General features: G+C 35.2%; 3 protein-coding genes across 4 annotated transcripts; 1 reads left to right on the forward strand and 2 right to left on the reverse strand.

Moving 5' to 3' along the window:
• Positions 1-3,799: 3,799 nt before the first annotated feature.
• Positions 3,800-7,456, forward strand: LOC116105852. Its single transcript, XM_031392247.1, has 4 exons — positions 3,800-4,569; positions 5,626-5,757; positions 5,906-6,022; positions 6,884-7,456. The coding sequence occupies exons 1-4, from the start codon at positions 4,315-4,317 to the stop codon at positions 7,223-7,225; spliced, it is 846 nt and encodes a 281-aa protein (XP_031248107.1). The 5' UTR covers positions 3,800-4,314; the 3' UTR covers positions 7,226-7,456.
• Positions 7,457-12,985: 5,529 nt separating this feature from the next.
• On the reverse strand, positions 12,986-17,495 carry LOC116105862 (F-box/LRR-repeat protein At3g48880-like). The gene is made up of 3 exons (XM_031392258.1): positions 17,175-17,495; positions 13,782-14,151; positions 12,986-13,643 (listed from the first exon to the last, which is right to left on the reverse strand). Exons 2-3 carry the CDS (start codon positions 14,144-14,146, stop codon positions 13,085-13,087), a joined length of 924 nt encoding a protein of 307 aa, XP_031248118.1. The 5' UTR covers positions 14,147-14,151; positions 17,175-17,495; the 3' UTR covers positions 12,986-13,084.
• A 970-nt stretch (positions 17,496-18,465) lies between these two features.
• On the reverse strand, positions 18,466-23,960 carry LOC116105860 (probable DEAD-box ATP-dependent RNA helicase 48). Of its 2 annotated transcripts, XM_031392255.1 has the most exons (11): positions 22,748-23,960; positions 22,530-22,636; positions 22,131-22,186; positions 21,820-22,044; positions 21,454-21,660; positions 21,279-21,365; positions 20,954-21,049; positions 20,660-20,875; positions 19,741-19,923; positions 19,188-19,251; positions 18,466-18,784 (listed from the first exon to the last, which is right to left on the reverse strand). In XM_031392255.1, exons 1-11 carry the CDS (start codon positions 23,890-23,892, stop codon positions 18,618-18,620), a joined length of 2,553 nt encoding a protein of 850 aa, XP_031248115.1. In that variant the 5' UTR covers positions 23,893-23,960; the 3' UTR covers positions 18,466-18,617. The 2 variants fall into 2 exon arrangements, with proteins under 2 accessions (XP_031248115.1, XP_031248114.1); XM_031392254.1 differs by lacking the exon at positions 18,466-18,784 and having other exon boundaries at positions 18,887-19,251.
• Positions 23,961-25,737: the final 1,777 nt, after the last annotated feature.

Genomic DNA, 25,737 nt, shown 5'->3' on the forward strand with positions numbered 1-25,737 from the left:
AGTTGAATAAAATATGATTAAATTTTGAATTGAATTCCGTGAATAGAGAAACAAACACGTTTTTACTCTTTACAATAGGATATGATAAGATTTGAAAAATGTACCAAACAGGTTGAATAAACCCATTCCTAAGCATTACCGACTTTTTTCTAGGCATAAGTCCTTTTTTATTTTGAGCCCAGGTAGCCATAGCCATCTCACCGTGGAAAATGATGGGTGCGTTTGGCTCCCTATTTCTACCTATATTCCCAATCCTATTCTCCAAATATTGTTGGCACATTATTCCATAAATATTACTATATTTTTAATTACTTTTAGACCCCTCAAGTTTATTAATTTCATAAATACCCCCAAAAAGTTTAAAAATTAACAAAAACACCCCCATCAACCCATACTTGCCAGATTCCGGCAACCACCATCGGTGGTAGCCGAAATCTGTACGATGGCCTACACCACGACCAGAACTAGTCGGTAGTTCACCGATCTGGCCTTTTCCAGCTAGATCCACCATGAATCTGGCCGTCTCAAAGAAATGACAATCGTTGACCGAAAACGACAGTCATTTCTTTGGCCAAAGATGGACTTCTTTGGCCTTTTCTGGCTGTCGACGGCCACATCTGGCCGTAGTTTGGCCTTTTTGGCTAGATCCATGGTAGATCTGGTCGGAAAAGGCCATAGCGACGTGTTACAACACAGATCCGACTGGTCTGTGTTGTAACACAATTTTCTGGCCAGATTCCGGTGGTGGTGGCCGGAATCTGCCACCGCCGGAATCTAGCACTACGGGTGGTGGGGTTGTTTTTGTCATTTTATATGTTGAGGTGTTGTAATAGCCGCTTTCTACTAAACTATTCATAAAACATGTACATAATAAAATACATATAACGTAGCATAAAAAGGTTGGGCCCAAATTTTTCTTTTATTAAACATATACATTCTTTTACAAAAATTTGTATCATGTACAAAGGATCAAAACAAGGTGGACAGTGTAGCCATTTCCCTTCGCTGGCTGACGCCCATCCGACTGTGTCCTCACCTAAATCCTGCAAAAACATGGAAAACAACGAGGTGAGTACAACTAATGCTCAGTAAGCAAATCCTCTACTCATCTATCCCCGTAACTCTCCCTCTCTAATTCTTTCCTTATAATTCTCATTTACTCTCTCTCTCTCTTATATTTCTCTCTATTTTCTCTTTCTCATAACTCTTTTCTACTGACTCTCTTTAGTAGTCACGGCCTCATCTTACCGGAGGCACGGCCGGGACTCGCTCCCGCTCTACATGACTTCTCCTCATTCTAGCCGATCGGACTCGATTATGCATGGATTCGGAACCCTTGGCCATGTGAGTATATAAACTCTCTCTCGAGTACTCTCGAGTATAGCCCTCATCCGCATGCACTCTCACGGGCTACACCACTTCTCTCTCTCATACTCATGTCGCTCTCTCAATGCGGCGTACATTCGGGAATACTCTATCCATTACTCACAGGTTCCCCATCGCACAACCTACTCAAACCTTTCATTTAGCACTACTTTCTCTTTGTTCTTTAGTGCTCATTCTCTCTTTCTCTTTACTCTTAAAGTAGCTTATACTTAAATTCTCTACTATTTCTCTACTCTCTTTCTCTAATGCACTTAATGCATATGGATGACTCATGCTCATTAATGCACTCATGAAATGAAATTATGCCATATAGCAATAATTAAGGTTCTCTACTCTTACTCATGCCTTACTCAAGCATTTTATCATACAACTCATGTGCATATAAAACTCTATTGTAACAATAACTCTCCTCTTCTCTTGAACATTCCCAATATGGGAGAAAACTCTCTCATACACTCTAAATTCCTGTCAAAGAAAACACTTCCAAATAGGTTTACACAACATCTCCCAAAACTTCATCTAAATCTCCACTTCTCCATACTCACTAAAACACTTCTCATACATGAAGTGTATCCAACAACCACAAAATAGCTACTTATCTCAACTAAATTTCTCATCAAGCATACTACATACTTATACATGCATACATCTCTACTCAATCTCTACTCAAAAGCTTATTCAAATCTCAACTTGGTTGGATTTACTTACTTTGTGAAAAAGTGACTTCTCTACCACTTTTCCTTCCTCTTGTTGTCTTGTCTTCTCTCTTCAACTTAAAACAACAACAAGAACAATAATAACAATATAAGACTTCAATATAACCATAAGTAAAACTCACATCTAAAGCAAGAATCCTTACCTTAGGATGCTTGAGATGAAATTTCTACTAAAATTACCCAAAAGCTCTCTTAAACTCCTTAGAAATCTTGGGAAAATTGAAGAAAAATTGAGAGAATTTAGAGAATGGGTATGGCGGTGGAATTGATTGAAAATGAAGGGTTTATGTCACTTAACCCTTTTTAACTCATATTATAACCTTCTTTTCCCATTTTTCCCTTGTTCTTTCTTGGACATTCCATTTATATCCTTTGATTCATACATTCACACCCTTACACTAACCTATTCTCCATGAAATTTCCTTACATTTTACTCCCTACTTTTCTTGCTAATTAAGGGTAGAATGGTCATTTTTCCCCTATGGAGAATTCTCTAGAAATCTCAAGAAAACTTTTCTGTCGTCCCGTCGCCGCGGTGAAGCAATTCCGTCGCCCCGGCGAAAACTGACAGAACCGACACCGCAAGTGCAATGTCAACGTGGCCGCGGCGAAGACTATTCTTCGCCTTGGTGAAGACTGTATTTCCAAGATCCCTTAAGTCTCAACCAATCTCAAGGCAAACACTCAACCAACTCAACATACAACTCAATTGAAATTAACTCAATGAACATTTAAGCAATACAGCAAATCTGAAATACGTACCTTAAGTGGGGCGTTACAGGTGTTTAATTAAATTAGCAAACCTATGGGTTTTTTTTTATAAATTTTTAAATTTTACCTCGTAACACTCCCCTATTCAACTACCCAATATTATTCCCAAAATCCTATCCAAAATAATAAACCAAACGCACCCGATATTTTTGGAAAGTAATTTTTAACCTCCATTATTTTTCTTTAGCCCTATCTTTAAGTGGGGAATAATTGTAATAAAAAAATTTAATTATCTTTTTCTTCCATGTTTTTAATTCAATGCTTTATTCCTATAGTTATAAAAAAATTAAAAATAATTTTAAATCAATCAAAATTAACAATATATCGTGAGACCAAATCAATCAATATTGTTATCATATGGTTATAGACTAATTTGCTCTCACCATCAATTAATCACTTTTAAATCCATTTTGATAGAAGAAAAACTTGTTTCATTCCCATTGAAAACAAAACACTCAATATCATAAATCATCTTTGAAGAAATTTGTGATACCCAGACTTCAAAACTCTTACAATTAAGTAATTTATTCTAAATCTCATTTTGACAAAAGAAAAATTTGATACTATTTCCATTCAAATAAAACATCAGGCAAATTCTCATTAAGGAAATTCATGATACCTGATTTGATTGATTTTGTCTCATACTTTATTGGTAATTTTAATTGATTTCAATCTACTTTTAATTTTTTTAATACGATATGTATAAAGCTTTGAAGTTTGAAGTAAAAGTATGGAAAAGGATTTTTTATTTTTATAATTATATCCTAGTTAAAGAAATAAAAATTGTGAGGGCTAAATACATTTCCCTATCTTTAGTTCTCACAAATTGATTGGGGGGCCCAAGGAGGTATTTTAATTCTGAGCCCTTATTTGCTTGGGCTTTTGGCAGTCAACTTGATTGGCTCAATAAGGTATTTTATTCGCTGAGGTATTCTCAACTCCCAATCTCACATCTCTGTTGTCGCGAACATTCCTCTCTCTTGCTAATCCTCTGAAATTCTCCGTCTTTTAATTGTGGATTTATCGAAAATCCAAAGCATCCGATATCTCCTCTAAGGAGGTTTGTTGTGATATTCTATTTCTAATTCTAATTATTTCATCATTTTATTTGTTGGTTCTACCAGGAGCACGTATTTAGGTTTCTTGATTAGGGATAAAATAAATTTTGTTTTTGTCTCGCAAGGGACCTGAAACTAATCCTTTTTGTGAAATTCGTTCATCACATGGTTTTTTAGGGCAACAAGATAAATCCTAATTTGAAGCTAAAAGATTGTGGTTAGTGGTTTTTAATTATTGTATTATTCGATCCTTAAAATTTTTGTATAAGGATTTTGGGTACTGTTGATCTCTTCAAAAAAATTCAAGAATTTTGTGTACTGGAGCACAAGTTTTTCAACAATTGAACTCATTGGGTTGTCATTAAACAAGTTTTAATTCCAAGATGTTTTTAAACGAACAATTGGATAAATTCAAGAAGCAGCAAGAGAAGTGTCAGGCAACTCTCACCAGCATTGCTGCCAAATCTTCAAAGACTTCATCGTCTAGGGCCACACCTGTAGCGGCATCACCTGCACCAAGGGCTCCTGCTCCTGCTGTCAAATTTTCAAATGATACAGAGAGACTTCAACATATTAATAGCATCCGAAAAGCCCCTGTTGGGGCTCAGATTAAGCGTGTTATAGACCTTCTCTTGGAGGTTCTAGTCTAACCTTTTTCCTTTTTAGTCCATAATGCAAACGCTTAGATTAAATTTGCTATATATATACTGTAACCCTAAATTTCTAATAGCTATTGTATCAGCAGTGCATATAATTAACAACGCACAGGTTATGGTTGCTTATTTTTGATGGTGCATATAGTTGTTGAGACTCCAAATGATGATTACTTTAGTTCATAGCCAAATAGCAAAATGTTTTGAAGCGGAAAAATACTTTTGGGAGGTTATTGGAGGAGGAAGGGTTTTAATGATACAGTTACTTTTGGCAAGATGATATTAGCCTAGTTTGGATTAAGATGTTCTTTGTCTTGAAGTGATTGTGGGTTTTAAGGACGACTTGAGGAAGACCCTAGGTTGTCTCAACCGGGACAGTTGGAAGCATGGTATGGTAGTTGGCTGTTTTGGTTTTAAAGTGGTAAGGGTTCTTCGGCATATGGGGAAATTATTAGAGTTCAGGACAAATGCTGTAGTGTAAGATTGTAGCAATTCTAGCTGATGGCTGCATATGTGGAAATTATTGGAGTTTGGGACGAATGCTCTAGTGTAAGATTGTAGCAATTGTAGCTGGTGATTGTCAGGTTCATAGTTGATTTTTCTAGTAGTTGGGAGAGTCAGAAAACAAGAATGTTTTATGGTTTATTATTGTCTCATTATATTTGTTTTCTAGTGGGCGCTGATGCCTAAATATTTATCAATTCCCTGTCAAAGAAAGTCCTGAAATATGGCATTCAGTTTGTGTGGCCTGGACCCATTGAAATCATACAAGTAATGATTCTGGCAGATTATGAAGTGTGCTGATGTTCTGGTGTAAGGAATTTAGATTCAGAGGACGATATACAATAGCTGTTGAGTGTAGTATATTTTATGTCATATTCCCTCCCTTTTCTCTTTCCCTGGGTCTTTCTTCCTCCTCATTGTGTGTTTATCCTTTCCTCTGAATTTTAGATGTTAAGGAGGAAATGCTAACACCCGACTTTGCTAAGACCACTTGAGAAGTTAAAACCATCTCATGAGTTGTTTTATGAATGTCTACAGACAAGGCAAGCCTTTACACCTGAGCAAATTAATGAAGCATGCTACGTTGATGCGAAAGCCAACAAAGCTGTCTTTGACAGCTTGAGGAACAACCCAAAAGTCCACTATGATGGAAGACGCTTCTCCTACAAGGTAACTGTCAACTCTCAAATATTTGCACCTGCAAACCCTGTGAATTGGCATATTTTGGAATTACTAGTCAAGTCATGATTAATGTGATGGTTACTGACTTTCTTTCGCCTCCCTAGAATATGACATTTTTTGTAATATTTTCATATAGTCCAAGCATGATGTGAAGGAGAAGAGTGAACTACTTGTTTTAATTCGAAAATTTCCGGAGGGAATTGCTGTCATTGATCTTAAAGATGCATACCCAACTGTGATGGAGGACTTACAGGTATATAAAAATGTGCTCTCTTTCTTGTGTTGAAAATTTTTCATCAGCATACACAGAATTTATGTATTAGCACTTCAGTTTGGAGTATGGAAACCTCTAGAGGGTTCATCTTGTCATGAAGCCATAAGTGGACCTTTTACTTTGGTTTCTTTTTGACAATGTGATGTTTTTGAGCATTATGACTGTATACCGCGACCAAGGCTTATTGGTGATTGATACTGTTGGAAAATGATGAGATGCTTAAGAACTGCAGATGCATCATTTTTCTTGTAATTTATGGATGCTGAGGCTAATAGGATGGAATTGTAAGATCATCTTGCCCAATTGAGTTGTGAAGGACAAAAGTTAATAGTCATTATGAAATGAGACAGTTTTCTTTTATGGAATACATGAAATTTGGCTTTGGTTGGCCTTGGAGATTATTGGAGAATTTGATACAAGCTTTGAAATCTCTAGATTCACCTCTGCTTGGATGCCAGTAATTTTGAAATCTTGCAACCCTGCAAAAGGAGCCATTATGAATACCAATATGTTTTTTTTTTTCCTTTCTCATGTGGTGTTTGTGTGTCTCTCTTTCTCTCTGGTTCTGGTTTTAGGAAACCTCTTTTCTTTTATTTCTTGCAAATAGGTTTTTGGTCACCTATAATGTATAGATTATGTGCATATAGTTCTCAATTGAAATTTTAAACAGCAGCTTTAGCACAAGAGTTACCTGTTAAGGTGAGAGAAGGTAAGAGCACATTCCAAATTGCAATTTGTGGTACTGCATTTTTTAGTGCTTGCTTGCTGGGCAGAGTATTAAATTTTGAACTTTTTTGTGTTATCTCTGTATCTTTAAGTACAAAGTCATTTCTTGTGTAGGCTTTAAAAGCTGCAGGCCAGATTTGGCTGTTGTCAAATTTTGATTCACAAGAAGATATTGCCTACCCTAATGACCCCAGAGTGCCAATTAAGGTGGATGATGACCTTAAGCAACTTTTCCGAGAGATTGAATTACCTCGTGACATGCTTGATATTGAGAAGGATCTTGCAAAGACTGGCATGAAGCCTGCCACCAATACTGCACAGAGGAGGGCTGCAGCACAGGTACAGGGCATTTCCACCAAGGCCAAGCCTAAGAAGAAGAAGCATGAGATCAGCAAGAGAACCAAGCTTACCAATGCACATCTTCCGGAGCTTTTTCAGAATCTCAATGGCTCCTGAAACTTGAGGCTATATCAAGACTTTGTTGGACTGCCCATTCAGACAGAGATAGCCATATTTTGACTTGGACATTGTGCACCTTTGCTAGTCGAGGGTTAATGTAGATAAGGATCTTCTGAGATAGCACTAAGATGATGTGATTTGGTGCATGCTTTTTATCAAGTGAATTGCCGTGCTGTGGTCTAAGATTTTTTCATGGCTTAAAATTGCCTTCAACAACTTCATCTCTAATTCAAACTTCACGTTAGTAGTTGTGATTGATGGTTGCTCTGTTATGATATAATTCTAATGCTATAGGGTTAAATGCCTTGAAGCGGAGGAATAATGTGGGGTTTGCAAGCTTGATACCGTGAAAATATGCTTTCACTTTTATCAGTTTTCAATACCTAGCTTGAAAGGGACTTGAATGTTTCTAACTTCGGAGTATAATCACATATTTGCCTTCTCGGATATAACGCATTTTGGCAATTTTATTTTGGGCCCGGAACAGAAACTTATCTCTTATACCATTTGGGTTCACAGAGCAAATCATTGGGTCTGTTTGTTTAATTATTTTTGCAGTTTCATCGTGACTTCGGCAATACCTGCACCATGCGAGTAGAGAGAACGAACTAGGAAGGAGGTCGAACTCATCAAGGTCAATTTTTCTTTAAGTTCAAAGATTGGTAGAGTAACAAGCAAAGAAACAAACACCAGAACACCCTTCCAACATCAATAGCTTTTTGGACTTTTCTTTGTGCTGGTGCCTGGGTCTGTTCCCCTCTTGGTTGAGAGTTTTCTGTTTGGGTCTGTTGGTTGTATTGGCTTTTCCCCTTAGCTTCTTCTTCTTTTGCGTGTCTGTCTTCAGTTTTGTAGCTCTCTGCTTTGGGTTCATGCAGTTGTGGTGCTGGTCTTTGCGTTTGTTGGGGGCTGCAATTCTTTGCGGATTTTTGCCGTTGTGGTGCCAGGATTTGGGCGCTTTTCAGGGGTGCTGGAGTCTTCTCTGCTGCGGCTCTCTACTGCTGGAAGTCTGCAGTTGTGGCTTTGGGATTCCTTCGGTTTGGAGTTGCAATCCTTTGCTAGAGTTTGTTTTTTTGGTGCTGGTGTTGGGCTCTTTTTTGGGGGCTATGTTGTTTGTGTACAACATGTGCAGTTTTTTTTTTGGTTCTGCTGAAGTCCTCCAAAGGTTTTGTGTTGCCATCTTTTTTGTAGACCTCTTAGAGGATAGTTTAGGTGGCTGTTTTGGATTGTAAATCCGTACCTTTCTTCTTGTTTTTTCTTCTATTTAATTTAATTTCCTAACATTATATTGAATTATAAAAATGGGTTTAAAATTTTCAGTTCATCTTTTATTTCTGATCTAAGCATGATGTCAATATGTTGATGTCATTGATCCAATCAATCGGTCCAACCGGTTGATCCGTGATCTAGTCATCTTATCAGGTCTCTCATCGGATCGGTTTTTAAAATAGTGATTTACAATAGCTTTCAAGTGCTTTTAGATTTACCTCCCACTTATTGATAGTTGAGTCGTAGAAATTAAATGAATGTGGTTTCGGGAGAATCCGATTCTGACATTTCCATCCTTAGTTATATTATTTGAAACTCATCGACTGAGCTTGATATTTGTTAATAATGAAGTCTGCTTTTGACTTCAGGTTCATGTTGTTTCGGTCATTTTGCTTCCAGACGAGATGATTCAAAGTTAATATTGGGTCATTTTCAATATGCAACTAAAATATCGTTTTTCGTTTTACAAATTCCCATAAAGTGGCCCCACCATTCACACTGTTGCTAATAAAATAGTAGCTGCAAAATCAGTTACCTAATTCTTCTTCCTGGCGATGATGAGAAATGAATACTGAATTCAGTTATCACATTAATGAAGCAGTCGGTGGGAATTTAAAAGCCCTTTTATACGCCTAGTCTTCTCATCTTTCAGACGGTTTTGTCTGAACATGAACAACAGAAAATTAATGAAACATCAACACATTCCCAGATCAAATTGCAGTCTAGTCTGCATTTCTTTCCCAAGATTGCTATATAATCTAATAACATTCAATCAAAATAAAATTACAGAATTACAGTAACTTGCAAACTTTTCCACCTGTATCTATTATACATCTTTGTTGAAAGATAAAAAAAGAAACAAAAAGAACTGTACTATAAGACTGCAAAAATTTAATCTTTATAACTAACTAATGGCAAAAAGACTAATCATTTAATTATGTAGTGGGTTCGGTCCCCCTGGAACTGTTCGATAAGAAACTCCGTAAAGAGGGTCGGTCGCTTCTTTGCCAGAGCTTTCAGGAGCTTTTGCAGGAAAATGCCATGAAAAAGTTGGGTGGAATTCTGTTGAGGTTTCTTCACTAGTTGTTGTGTGGAGATATCGACTACTTGAAAGTTGGCAGGCTGCAAGTATGATCAGGAGGACTAGAAATGGGAATTTGGGATTGAGAATTTTCATGATTCTAATGGTGAGAAACAGATTAAAAAGATGCTAACAAGTAACAAGAGAAGAAAATGCTTAATTGAATTGAGTTTGGTCATTAATAAAAGGAGGTATGGAGTCTTATTAATATGGGCTCAGGCAACCTGTGGTGATGGAGCCAAGACTCACAATTAATCTGATGAATGACAGTTTTACCCTTATGTTTTTATAGATTTGCAATGACATCTCTACCTCACCAAATTGCCTAAACTTCACATGAAAATCAAGTACCAGGAATCTGCAAAATATGCATCAATTGTATGCACAAGACAGTTTATTGAGAAGCATCAAAACTGTCAAGGGAATTGTGTAGCACCTAGAGTCACTGTTGAGATATTTCTCTTGGATTGATCTCTTGCCGACCTCAAATAATGGAGGACTTAAAGTGCATTCCCTTGATTTGAACCTATGATGAGAGACACGCTCTAAGTTTTGTTATTTAAGATGGGTAAGAGATAAATCCGAAAACAATATCTTGACAGTAGATTGGAGTGTTACAATGTCATTTATTACTAAACTTAACTTTATGTATAAGTGAAGAAGTTATGCAGATTTGTTATAAGCTGAGAGTTGATAGGGTAATTTGGTCCTTGTGGATCGAGTAGAGTGCTAAGTTGAAAGACCAATTTTCAAGTGCTGCTGTTGGCGTTGACTTTACAAATAATCAGATCTCTCTTGTTTCCATCTGAGTTGTGATTATTTTAGTAATGGTATAATTATTGGTGGATCTCTCTTCTCTTATATGTATAAGGCACATTCATCAACACGGCTTGGTGCACATGTTGATGATCTGCTACATCACATGTTCTTGCTTCTAAGCTATTCATATTCTTCTTATTTAAGAGAAGCCACGAGCTCCCATTTACTATTGGAATTGAAATATACATATAAGAATGAAGAAAGATTATATAATTGGTGCTGGTCCAAGAAGAAGATATAGATGTTTTTAATACAAGGGTCTTCTTCCACATCAGCTGAAAGGATGTTATTGATTGAAAAGGTTGAATTTTAGTGTGTGGCATAATTCAGATTTATGATACAAAAAGATTTCGTTTTGAAGATTTCTTTGAAATGGTTTGGAGAAGTAGAACCAAGTCATTTTCCAGGATTTGTTTAGAATGGATCTGTCAGCAGCACCGACCCCGTTGGAATTTGCTCACTATTTCTGAAGTGCAGGCCTCATTTAATCTTTTTTATATTTAATGTCGTGGAGTTTAAGCATGGTAGTTAAGGGACAGACAAATTACTAATTAGACTTAAACATTGCTAGAAGCTAGGCAAAATTATAAGAATTATATCAGAACAAGACTTTATTGAGACAGCAATATCTGATTGCTACTTCCCACGGCTAATATATTTTTTTTATCAAAAGAATGGATATTCAATGAAGACATAATTTAATAAAATTTGTTTTCGTTTGCTTTATATATGATTGATTATATATAGAATACCCATTTACAAAGTCATAACATTCTTTGATGCATCACATTAGGCCCCAATGGGGCTTCAAATTAATTAGGTATTAAAAAAGTGGACCCGATTACATTTGATTATGATAAGGTCTACATCTTCATACAGTACAGTTGTTCTAACTCACCATGGTTAGGCAAATTTGTTCACAATTATACAGAAACTATTGTAAGTCGTTTAATCCCCTGCTTAGTTTTCTGTACTGTGTTACACAAAAACAAGTTGTGTTTTGTATGACTTGCTGCAGAAAAGAAGTTTTGGCCTTTTGTGGAGGACCAGTCAAAAATTGCCCAACTTGACGTTTCTTAAAAGAACATCATTCCATTAAATTGCTATGAATTTTTCTTTCTTGTCTAATGAATCATCTTTCTAGTTGTTTGATTTATAATAAAAGGATATGGTTAATTGAGCTTTCAAAGCATTGAAAGGAGAATGAAGACTTTTGTTGCAGGTTGAGAAGAGTCAATAGTTTGTAAAAATATCTTATTCATTGTCAACATCTAGGAATATAAGGGGATTAGTTTGTTGCATGGTGCAAATAGTTGGAAACATAATTATTATTATGGTTGAGTAGATGAACAATGTGATGGCTTGACTAGTATGTGTATCCCATTACACACAGTGATCTGATCTGATGAAATTTTGGGCAGCTAATATCATCCTGGAGAAGGTCAAGAAACGTTCACACAGACAATTTTGGGAAATATGCTCAGAGGGGAATGAAAAGTTTGAATCTGACTGAAACATGTGAGGAGCGTTCAGAAATCAGAATCATAGTCATAGAGACTTTTAGAAGACACTGTGCTAAAGAGGAAAATTAGTGGATTTGTGATCTTACACGTCAAGTGATAAGATCTATACCAATGGGAAAAGTATAATTTAGAAGACAGTATATGGTAAGTGGCAAGGCCTTCTTTTGCAATCTGAGTTACATATCAATGATATCAGCCAAAATAAATGTGGTGAAAGACAAGGAATTTTTCCACTCTGAAATGGGGCACAACTGTTTGTTAATACTCAAAGTTTACTTCAACAGGAACAAAATAATGTTCCCATATAAGTTTATACATGCCATTCATTTTATACCCCTTCAGACATATGTGAATGTGATTTCAGAAGAAACCTTTTAATTTTCATGTTTGAGTGAAAGATTGTAGAATTTTGAGAAAATACGTATAAAAATAAAACACGTATTAGGGTACAACCACTTGGACTAAGCTTTATTAAGTAAATATTTCAATACGAAATCCAAAATATAGGTTATAACACTTAATTTCAAAAGATTATAAAAAATCACATACTTAAGGTAGGTAAGCAATTGCAATCCCAGGTTTTCAATTTTCTTCATTTGGTAAGCCGCAGTAAAAACATTTCAAACACTCAATTCGTTTCTTCACTTTAGTATGGAAAGAAGAAATGCTCAACTTCAACATCCCAGAACAAGAAACAAAAATCACCTCCCTATAACTTATTAATCTCCATCATTTATTTACATTTATGTAGCAATGTACTGGTTTCTAACTTATCTTATAACAGCTAGAGGAGCCATTGCTAAAACATGGTACCATTCATTCGTCATTGGAAGCTGGAAGCCAAGAAGGAACAAGTCTTAGATGGCGCCATAAAATATTACCATATCATCCCTATGTCCTTCCATAAAACTAGGTTATACATGCATTTATTTTCTATTTTATATACTTAAACCATCACCCTTGTTGATGGTTTTTCGAATAGATACGTGTGTGAAAAAGAATTACCGGATGCACAATACAGTTCACATAATATCATAAGCAAATCTATGCAGAAGTTGATTGATCAAATTGCTAAAATGTCTGTTATTTTATTAAAGCATTTCTTTATATAGTTTGAGTTCTAATGATAAGCTTAGAACCCAGAAATGCAATTTCTAGATTCCCATGTCAAAAAGCAAGGGAAGTTATTTCATCCTCCCGCCAAAGTCCTTCATCATAGGCATACCACCTGAGAAAATTTTCATCAGTATGCTCAAACAAACAGATACTGCAGGACAGCTCCTGGCAATAGCAAAACTCCTTGAGATGTGAGGCTTTCGCGATGATTGAATTATCCATTTCCCGGAAGAGGGTGACAGGACCTGGAGTTCTTGGTACTTCTATGAGCCGGCAGTGAGATAAGTTTAACTTCTCCAGGCCATCCATGAGCTTCAAAATAATGGTCAAAGCATTTTTTTCTACCATTGCAGACCGAAGACTCAATACCTTAAGCCCTGGAAGATAGATAAATAAGGTAGTAGCAAATTCAAGGTCAAAAGGGAGCATTACTTTTAGAATCGAGAAGTTTTTGCAGTTGGCGCTTATCATCTGCATTATCTTAGAGGGACTACAGATGTATGGAACAATCAAAGACACAAGCTCTTGCCACCTCTGGATAGCAGCATGAAATCCATCCACTGTAATCTGATTACAAGGTGGTAAAACAAGATGTTTGACTCTGGGGAACCTGCAGGGGAGAATCTAAGCATTATTTCCCAATTCATCCAAGATAATAGTTTTTCTATATTTACTCAATAAATAAGTTTATTTATATTTTCATAATTAGCTTGAGTAGATTTGGAAAGAAAATAATATGAGATGAGACCTTATAGCTGCATAGACCAAGTGCTCATCATTGATATACATTGAGTAATGGAAAATCAACCGCGTCACATTATTGCAACCGAGATTGAAAGCATTCTTCAAGATACACATTACTCTCCACCAACTAGACTGGTTATCCAACAAAGCACAAGTTTCTGAGGGGAGAATGTCAGCGGAGTTAGCCTTCAACCTATTCAAATTAAGTGTCGCCCAAAGAAGTGGATCACGACAAGCAAAACGCCATGACTTACAAACTCGAGAAACACCAAAAACCATATCTGTAAGGTTGAGGACCGTAAAAATCTTGACAAGGATGTCATAATCCATTGTTTGCCAATTCCGAGAACTTGAGCTTCCAGAAAACATTTTTCCTAAATATGCAGAAATAGAAACATTGTAAGCAAAAAAGTAGTTTCCAAAAGGAAGTTTGTATTATGCATTGAAATCCTATGAAAAAAGAAGACGATGAAAGTCAAAGTATAGTTCTTTCACGTAAATGTATTGTAAGACAATTTAAAATGTTTCAATGTGATCTGCTGGCACATTTTTACAGACTTATAACTAGGAACACTAATGAAAAAAGTAAAAGCAAATTGCAAATCAACCTAGATACTGAACATTCTTTGAATTACGAGGCCAAATGTGGATTTATAATACATGGCTACATGCATTTGGCATTGCAAGAAGTTCAAAAAAAAGTTCATGAAGCCCAAAAACACTTGTATATGTAAGGTGTAAAATTCTTACACCAGAAACATTCAATATGCTTATAATGTCTTTCAAGCTTCATGAATTCTAAATCAAGATAACCATTCGAACAACAACAATAAGATCCTTCAATAGAGATACATCAGCTGAATATGTTCATTCAATATCATGTGTAATGTCTTTCAAGCATCATATTTAGGAACAACATGATATAGTATTGATAAGACAATGTCAATTCATAGACAGTAAATTCTAACATAGAAATTTCTCATCCAACTCCATAGGTCAAGTACAAATTTTACGTCCCCACTTCAAATATTGGTGAGCTTCTAGCCACATAGAAAGAAAACATGGAAACTATAACACTTCTGCCATGTACAAGAGAGCATATTTGATTCTTTATGTGATTAATGCTGGCACAAAACTTTATACAAATCTTCGAGAAAGTTCTATTCACTATTAATCTTAAAAGTTGGATTTCAATAATGAAGACCTGTCTAACACTACATAAGTCATAATAATATTCAGTGTTACAAGACTTTCAGCTTTATGTTTCTGTTTTTCTATATCCTAACAGTGATGTTATGAAGAAGAAAAAAATCTTCTCTTTTTCCATTTTTGTACCGGACAAAACAATTTAGTTCATTACAACATGTGAAACTCGTTAGAAGCAACTCAAACTCAACAATTATGAAGCATTTTCCAACTTTTGATAAGATGACTACCACGTATCAAATAAAGTAAATCTTGGCGAATCTTACGTGTTAGAGATCTTCTGATCAAAATTTTCACTTTTTTTTATACATTTAAGATTAACTATATTAAAAGAGTTATTAGGAAAATAACAAACTAAAGATATCCATTAATGATGACAAATCGTGAGAAAACATGAACAGCCAAAATTATGGGAGCTCTTACTACTTTTCATCAAAGAAAAGCTCCTCTTTCACCTAGGACCTTTTATCTTGGAGTCTTTTATGAGGAAAATCAACCATTTCTATGATGCTTTGGCATAAGCTTACTCCAGTTAACAAGTGAAATCATAATATTTTTCTTTTCTTAATTCTTTTTAATTTTTTTGATTCAATTTTTTATTTCATTTGCTTTGGCGTTGATTTTCTCATTTTGAACAGCGATTACCATGAGATAAAGCAATCATACTAGAATAACCTAAATGAGCAGAGCCTGATTTCCTAAGTATTATAGCAAACTAGAATTGGAGTGTTTTGTAATAAGAAGAAAGCATCCTACTGAGTCAATGTCTTTATCCTTAGGTGTTTAGAGGTTGAATTTTGTTAGTAACTAAAAACAATACATGTAATATATTTCAAAGATAAATTATATTAAGTTCTTTTATCAAACTTTGATCTATTTTCCCAGAGGCATTAACATCTCCACTTTTCATCAAATGAAAACATGAAAACATTAAAAATTACAACTCATATGAGAAAATTGTAGAAAACATTGAGAGAAAAAAGCATATGAGAAATATACTTACCTTCAGGTTGCGTTTTTTGGTGATCTTTCTTTTTTCTATGTTTTAGAAAAACTCAATGACAAGAATGATTCATTCATATAGATGTATTTTTTGACTATGACATTTGTAACAAGTAAAACAACTGAGGTGTAAAAAAATGAAACCACCATACTGATGAGTGGTTCAGCAACCAGTTTCATTACATTCAAAAAATGAGAAGTGGAATATCAGCAATCGAAACATGGTTCTTTCTTCTGCCATTAGTTGACACTAGTAAAACCAGTTTGCATGTAACATTACATGGCACATATTAAATCATCAACTGTCTAAATGTATGCTGTCACCTAGCTAATTTCTTCAATAATCACAGTTTGACCAACCCCAGAATCACTTGAAGATAGTTAAGATTATAGTGTAAAATTTAATCACAGTTGGAATTTTCCAAAACAAAGAGCAACAATGTGCAGTTGATATGGAAATCTGCAATAATTTTCATTTATAGTAGTCATTTTAATGTGAATTCCTTATATGGTAGTTCATGTGCTCTCTTTTATTGATTACCAGCTTTAGGGCAAGGAGATGTCCATAGAAATAGATTCTTTAGGCAGATATAGTTTATCATTTATTGTCAAAAGCCTTTACTGCCTTGAAACAACAAAAAACCTAAGCTGAAACAACTTGGCTAAAGTTCACTGCACAAGCTACAAAGTGGTTTTTCAAGAATTTTCAGTCCTCAAAGCAAATCCAGATTCAACTATGACGAGGTAAAATTTCAGTCCTCTTAGTTATGTACGCATTACAAAATCGAAAACATTATCGAATTCACTCATATAGTAGAACCATAAACTCTCTACAAATCAGAAGAGTGAAAAATTGTTCTGAAATTTTATGAGTTGCCCCACTGCACAGCAAACATCTGTCTGTAGGAATCTATAGAACTACACAAAGCATGCCAAACATCTGTCCTTCTGTAAGTGTCGATGAATTCAATAATAATATTCTTTTTTCCAAATTAGCAACTTTAGTTTATGGGGCTCATATAACAATTAATAACACAGAATAATGAAATTAACAAAATGGGTTATTTCCAAACTAAAAATATAAGACCTAAAATCATATTAAATTGATTCATACGCTCAATTGACATGTAATAATTGAGTATCCTAAATCTTTTGCATAAATAAAAACAACCAAAGAATATTAACTTACATGTTGAATGTAACTTTGAAGATGGTTATCCATGGAAGAAATCCTGTGCGAAAAGCTTTTGCTTCTTTTCAATCCTTTCGTCTTCATTTCCTTCAGAGTGATAATCATCATCACATCTTCTTTATCAAAACTTTCTGCTCGAGTACAATTTGGGCATTTTATATGTTCTCTTTGAATGGTTGAAAATGGGAGGGAGTAGTCGATATGGCGGGAAAATGAAGAAGAAGAGATGTGGAGGGGTGTAGGATAAGCATTCTTTCTGGAGGAGAATTGAGAAATAAGAAATAGACGTTCTGGAGAGGGCGGCGTTTGTTAGCAGAACAGAAGGGAAACGGTAAAGCTCAAATAATAGTCCCATTCTCTCTCTCAAGTAACGCCATACTTTCCTCGCTTTTTGGCGTAATTTTCATTACATTATGTTATGGTATGGTATATATCACAATCACATAAATTTTTAATTATTTTTAATTTTTAATATTATAATAGAATTTATATGATTGTAGCGTATGCCACATCATAATGTTTATAAAATAATGTAAAAAAATGGTATAAGTGTAACATTACTCTTTCTGTCATATTTTTTATTTTATCCATCTTTGAACTTTGAAGTAATTGAGGGAGGGGTATTTATCTAAGCTTATGAAAATTAACTTATAAACACTTATAAGCAACAAGTGTTTATAAGCTAACTTTAACTTATAAGCATTAAAAATTTTAAATAATTACGTGTTTGGTTAAAGTACTTATAAGTGACTAATAAGTAGTTGACGTGTTTGATAAAATATGACTTATAAGTACATTTTATTTTAAAATCACTAAAGAGGATACTACATTAAACAAGAGTATACTATGAAATTTTAAAATTAAATAAGGATAATCTGATAATATACTTTGTCAAACTAACTTATAAGTAGAGTGCTTATAAGCAGAAAAAAAAAATACCTTCCCCCAACTTATTTTTTTTTTTACTTATAAGCTCAAAAAGGTTATAAACAAACAGGTCAACTTAATTTTAGAGCTTATAAGTTAGTTTGACCAGCTTATAAGCTTAAACAAACACCCCATCTATATATATATTTTTTTATGTTTCTAATTTTTTTTCATGCTTTATTTTTTAACCTTGCTACTATTAATCCAAACGAAAATACCTCTCCTGACAGATAGAAGGGATTACATTCATCAATTTTATATTCGGTCTATGAAATAAGTTCCTTATTTTAATTTTTAAGTCCTGTTTTCCTTATGGCAATTCCTCTACCAAGGACATACACAAAGAAACAATCACGTATTCTGGTTTTCAGAAGTGGCCTTGGATTAATGGTCTGATTGTCCCACCAGACGCTAGTAAAAACATGTGCTTTGAGTTACTACTACGATTTATTAAAAAAAAAAAAAGAGGTTTTATTCTTACATTCTATATATATATATATTCTCAAATTTGTGCTACTTTCGGATTCGAATGCCAGGTATATCTTTCAAACCCATTTTCAGTGCCGTCATCCTGAAGAGGGGAGGGGGCCTTTGTAAACCGATGGACTGGGCAAATCTGTTGGCTAGTTCGACAAGCATTGTCTTATCCCTACCAATTTCTCTCATTGAGTTGTAATAACCANCCTTATTTTAATTTTTAAGTCCTGTTTTCCTTATGGCAATTCCTCTACCAAGGACATACACAAAGAAACAATCACGTATTCTGGTTTTTAGAAGTGGCCTTGGATTAATGGTCTGATTGTCCCACCAGACGCTAGTAAAAACATGTGCTTTGAGTTACTACTACGATTTATTAAAAAAAAAAAAAGAGGTTTTATTCTTACATTCTATATATATATATATTCTCAAATTTGTGCTACTTTCGGATTCGAATGCCAGGTATATCTTTCAAACCCATTTTCAGTGCCGTCATCCTGAAGAGGGGAGGGGGCCTTTGTAAACCGATGGACTCGGCAAATCTGTTGGCTAGTTCGACAAGCATTGTCTTATCCCTACCAATTTCTCTCATTGAGTTGTAATAACCAAGCCAAGCATGGTATGCTGCCTCTTTAACACTACTATCAATCTTCGCCATCAAAGCCTCCATCTGTGAGGTAAACATAAATTCAAGCATTAAAAACAGGAAATTTGTTAAATTCCTACCAAATGAAAGAGAGCCAAGAATTAAATCCTAAAACAAATGTACATGCAATAATTCAAGGTGAAGATGAAAAAAAAATCTGGGTTAGCAAGAGGTTGGTCTACATGTTAGTGTACTCCTGTCTAAATAAAGGTATTTTTGCACAATTTGTGAAATAGATATTGTGCATTCTGAATCAGTCAAAAAATTTTAAGAACTGCCTATCTAAACTGGCCTAATTAATATGCAAAGTTCTTCTGATTAGGCTGTGTGATGACAAGAAGCTCTCTTCTTCGAATTTTAGCATTCCAACTCCAGAAATTGTGTTACATATGTAATGGAGATTGTTATTTTAAATCACACTTTCAATATCAACTACAATCATCAATTGAAACACAAACTTAAATGGCGCAGTACAAAAAATAGAACCAAAGCATGTCATGTTTAGACACAAACCTGAAGTTTAGAGTCTGGATCTAAATGCGGTGAAGGAAATTTGTCAAGAGGCAAATCTTTTAAATCATCCAGGAAATATTCTTCCCATGGCGCAAGCAACAAGATGCCTTCTCCTTCTTTGTCCTCTCGACCTGTTCTCCCAAGTCGATGTATGTATTGTTCCCGATTGGAAGGAATACCCACCTGATAATTGTCAATTATATACATTATTTAATATGAATGGCACAATAGGTGTTCAATCAGATACTAATCACAACCAAACTTATTTGTAACTTGAAGAGTGGATCTATTCCTAGCCACTCAGATATGTTCCACATATTCTTTAGAAATAAGTGCAGTAGCTTAGCAGTGCAGTCAATGTAAATATAGAAAAGATACTGGAAATTCGGGTATCAAATTTTCTAGAGTTAGAAGGTGATGCTTCCAATCAATATCTACACTTTCTCTTGACAGTTCAAGAAGAACTTTAATTAATCTAAATTCCCCTTCAATTTGTATTGTCAACAGTAAATACAACATTCAAGAGCGATGCTGAAATAAGTATATTCACCCAGTTTAGAGAACAATTAAATAATCGTTGAAGAGTTAAAGTATACTTAGTAAAATATACAATAAACACAATGAACTATTTTGAAAGACACAACTGATACCTTACCACAACCATTGATAGTAAAAACATCATCACGAGCAGTATCACTAATCTATGTCCGATAAAAAATGTGTCATCACCTTTCTGAGACTATGTAATGCAAATTGATTCTTTAATAGTCACTTGATAACCACATACCATCAGGTCAAATATTTAGATGTGTTTTTGTATGTGATATAAAAGTTTCGCAACTTATGTATAACTCGAGGACATATCTGAGTAATATGCATCATAATAAAATTAAATAATCATATCAAGCTTTATTAATACCTGAACAACCAAAGTAACATCAGGGTAGTTCATTCCACGTGCTGATACATCGGACGTAACAAGAATAAGTCGCTTTGATTCCCTGAATTCATCAGAGATACGAGTTCGATATAATTGAGGCTTTCTAGAATGTATCTCCCTCACATTCATTTTCATTTCCCGGAGAAGCAAATACAGGAGTGATGTTACCATCCCAGTTGAACAGAAAACAATGACCTGAAGACAAGTTAAGATGGTTAAGCCTTGAGCAAACATATACCAAGTAAATAAAAACCAGAAGTTAATTCATCTTACCTTGTAGTCAGGTGCTTCCATGATATGCTCCTTCAATAGATGGTGCACTATTTGAAAATGCAATTCATGAGGTGCAATAAGACAAGACTGCTTAATCTGTATTTAACAAGCCAGAACACTCATTAAATCTTGTTGCTTCCCAGGTGTCTAATTTAAAAAGCAAATGAAACATCCATTGGTAATTTACTTTTTTTTTTTTTTTCTTTTTATGAATTTAAATCCAGGCAGTTTAAAAGATCAATCAACAGAAAGAGAATAGGAAAACCAGAATCATCCAAAGTCAACATTAAAATGTAAGTATGAGAAAAGAATTTGTTGTAGCCACCTTAGAAGGAGTTTCCGCACAACCCAGACCCACTGTGTCAATATATGTGTGTTCTCTTTTCAAAACTAGCTGAGATATTCGACAAACCTGCATAATCATATGGTCTTAATCTGCATCTGTTCATAAAGAAAATAATTTTGTGAACTACAGATGACAGAAAAGGAGCCAATATAACCTCCTTCGGAATTGTTGCAGAAAACATTATGGACTGCCTCCGACGGGGCAAACAATCAACAATTTTTTCCACGTCCTTCCGGAATCCCAGGTCTAGTAAGTGATCAGCTTCATCAAGTACAAGCATTTTCAATCCCATCAGACGCACAGACAATCCAGACTTATTCTCGATATGATCCAGCAACCGGCCAGGAGTTGCAACTAATATCTGCAAAATTTTAAATAAAAATTAACATCAGGTGATTATATAATAGAAAACATTTAAAATCTCCTTTTGCAATTTCTGCTAATGTATGTTCACTCTCTCTGTAACCATATTTTATAACACGAACAAACAAGTTTCAATAGTCAACACGAGTATGCAAACCTGACACAGATCTGCTTCTAGGCGTTTCTGGTCAACTTTGAAACGAGTACCTCCCACTAGTGTTTGCACACCTATGCCATCATGATACTTCAGCATAGCAATAGCTTCAGCTGCAATCTGACTTGCAAGCTCTCTTGTGGGACAGAGAATAAGAACAAATATTGGAGGCACCCGTTGACTGATCCCACTACTCGTGGCCTTCAAAACTGTTTCAATTGCCGGAAGCTGTTTGTGTTTAATAGCAGCATTGACAGAAAGAAAAATGAATTCTACTACTTAAATCAGAAAAGGATAGAAGGAGTTGTAGTTACCAAAAAAGCAGCACTTTTTCCCGTGCCAGTTTTGGCTTTGACCAAAGCATCATTCCCTGTTCAAATAATAATGGAAATCACTTATGCCGTTTAGTAGCTTAAATGGAACAAATCAAAACATCATGTTCATGTATACAAACAACTCATACAAAGCTAGCCAACTTTTAGGTCACAATTGAGAAATTGACAATGAGATCAGCCATTTAATGAAAACAAATCCAGAGCACTTCCAAGAATTAAAATTTGACGACTCAATTCTACCCAATCAAAATCAACTTGGACACTGAAAACAGCTTGTATTAAATTCAATGTAACTCGTAAATTGAGTAAATTGTAGTTTGGACCTAATAATGGAGACAAATCATAATAACAGTACCTCTAAAGCAGCAAATAACATACCCTCAAGGCAAACAGAAAGAGTAGCATTCTGTACCCTGGTCATTTGAACATAGCCAGCAGCTGTAAGTGCTTTGACAGTCAATGGAGATATCCCACACTCATCAAATCTGCAGGAACAAAGATCAATAACATCACCAATCAACACATTGAAATTCCACAATGTCATGCACATATACATCAGCAATCCGTATTGTCTCTCAACAACCAAAACAACTCACCTTTTCTGACTAAGAATCGATTCTTCCTCCCTCTGCACCTTTTGCTCACCATTTTCAGCCAATTTTTTCTTACTAATCTCCTTCCTAATCAACTCCACCTGCTCCGAAAAATCACTCTCTTTCTCAAGATTCTTTAATGGCACTCTTTTTGTTATCTTCATATCATACTTCCCCAAAGATGCACTACTCCCGATCTTCTTCACATCTCTCCAACCTTCCACTTGCTCATCAACATCCACTGAATCAAAATCTGAATCATAATCACTCGAAGAACTGTCGTTTCTTTTAAACCTCCTTTGACCCACAGAACCCCTTTTCTTTATAAACTCACTGAAATTCCTTGAATTACCATTTTTGCGAGTATTTCCCAAATTGCAAGCAAAAGGCTTCTCTTTATTTACTGTGCCCAAACCCAATTCATCTTCACCAGGAGAACCATTGTTTCTACTAAACCTCATCTTATCTGGCCTCGAAAAATTCATTTTCTTCACGAAATCACTTCCATTTCTCGAATTATTCACAGTTTTAGCAACATTACCCGCTAAATTAAGTGCAGTATTATAACTCCTTCCACTTGCAACCGAATAATTTCTAGTTTTCACATAGTTACTAAAATTAACATTTTCAGAATTCACGTTTCTATAATTATTATCAACTAAATTACGCTTATCTGATATCATGCTCGTCAAATCAATTGGCGAACCAAACGATCTGGGCCGTTCATTTGTTGGTCCAATCGATAGTGATTGTTCCTCCGGTGCTTTCAAAGGCCCATCATCTTCATTCCATAAATCCTCAGCCCCAGCTTTCATGAAGCGATCTGCCAACGCTTTGATGTGCTGTTGGGGGGTCATGGGAGTGTGGTGGGTGGATTCTTGGTCGGGTTTCGAACCCGGGTCGGATTTGGAGAAGAGTTTGGTTCGGATTTCGGAACGGATACGGGCTTGATAGAGTTGTTTTTCTTGATCGAGAAGTCGCTTTTCTTTCTCCTTGGCTTTCTTCTCGTGCATGCGCTTCCATTGCCATTTGTTTAAGCCACCGGGGAAGGTCCGTGGACCACCGCCCATGGGCCGGGTAAAGACCCAGCTGAAGCGGAAAACTTTTGTCAAGGGTTTTGAACGGTGGAGGAGAAGGGAAGAAGACATGGTTGTGACTGGTGAGTAGGGTTTTAGGAGCGAAACAAATGGTTTAAGGACTTAAGGGTTTCAGAAGGAATGGAAACTACCGTTTGTTTCACATTTGGGAATACTACTTTTAGTATTCCCAAAAAAATTAAACAGTAAATTACCCAAAATTTCAGATTTTTTGGAATACTACTCCCAAAATTATTCAATTTTTTTTAAACCCCTTAAATTTGATAATTTAATTAAATACCCCTAAATATTTTTTTAAATTACAAAAACACCCCAATAATCTAAATTTACCAGATTCCGGCCACCACCACCGGAAAATGGCCGGAATCTGGTAGAATGGCGCACTACCGACTGAATCTGGCCGGCAGTGCGCCGATCTAGCCTTTTCTGGCTAGATCCACGGTAGATCTGGCCGGAAAAGGCCAGATCTAAGGCCAAAGATCTGGTCGTTGACGGCCAGATCTTTGGCCGTAACACTCGGTCACGACGGCCAACAAGCGGTCGTCGTTGACCATCAATGACGACCGTTTGTTGGCCGTCGTTGAGAGTAAATACGGCCAGATCTGGCCGTTGACGGCCAGATCTGACCGTAGATCTGGCCTTTTCCGGCCAGATCCACCGTGGATCTGGCCGGAAAAGGCCATAGCGACGCATGACCGGCAAGATCCAACCGGTCATGCGCCCATACGTGACTCCGACCACCTCCGGTGGTGGTCGCCGCTGGGGGTGTTTGAGGGTGGGTTAGGGGTATTTTTATTAACTTTTAATGTTTTATTATAGGGGGTATTTTGTAAAAAACACAACATAAAGGATTTTTAATTTATAAATTTTACCTCGTAATACCCGCCCATTCAACTTTTTTTTAACTTTTCAAAAAACTTTTCCCAAAACCCCCAAATTTTGAACCAAACGCAGCCACGTAATTTAATTATTATTCAAATAAATTTTATAAATTGGGTTTTTCTGCTAAACCCCCATAGTTATGTCAAATTACTCAGCACCCTTTGGTATGGAAAATACGACCCTAGCCCTATTCCATAATAATTCTTTAGAAATTGAAATGACATTTTTTACTTAAATCAATTTTATAATCATCCCAAAACTAATTAATTTTACATTCATCCAACAAAATTTACAAAATTATCTGGTAGATTGATACTAATTATACCCTCTAAAACTCACAAACTACATGACCCGATCCCCGAACAGACCATCTCTGTCTATTTTGGCTATTAACTCTAACTAGATGAAGGTTAAAAGTGACTTTAACATGTTAAACTTACAGAAATTATTAAATTGTAAAAAATATTAAGAATTTTAATGAAAAATCAAAACAGGACAATACAGTAAAATCTTAAATTTGATAATATAAAAATAAAAACTTGGAAAATAAAAAATAAATCTTTAAAATACGGAAATTAAAAACAAAAATAAAAATCTAAGAAATACAAAATAAAACAAAAATAAAAAAAATGGAAAAATGAAACTCTAAAACAGAAATATTTAATAAAAATATGAGAAAATAAGGCTATTATCAGCCAATGGCATAGCTGGGCCAGATCTACCAACCAGTTATAACGTTGGCCATGAACTGACCGAAAACCGATCAATGCCGATGGCTTCTCTAACCAAGATCTGGCTGCAAATGCCAGATTTAGGTAGACCAAGTAACCGACCAGCTAGTTGCTGTCCTTTTGATTTTCTAATTTTTTTTATTATTTTAAATCTCCTTTAATTTTTATTAAAAATTCAAATTATTTTAGATTTAAAAGTTTTAGACTTTTTAAATTGTTATATTTTTCAAGTTATTTTTTATTTATTTTTCTCATTGAATATTTTAGATATTGTATAAACTTT

The sequence above is a fragment of the Pistacia vera genome, unplaced genomic scaffold, assembly GCF_008641045.1.
Source record: "Pistacia vera cultivar Batoury unplaced genomic scaffold, PisVer_v2 Contig506, whole genome shotgun sequence".
In the NCBI taxonomy this organism is placed as follows: domain Eukaryota; kingdom Viridiplantae; phylum Streptophyta; class Magnoliopsida; order Sapindales; family Anacardiaceae; genus Pistacia; species Pistacia vera.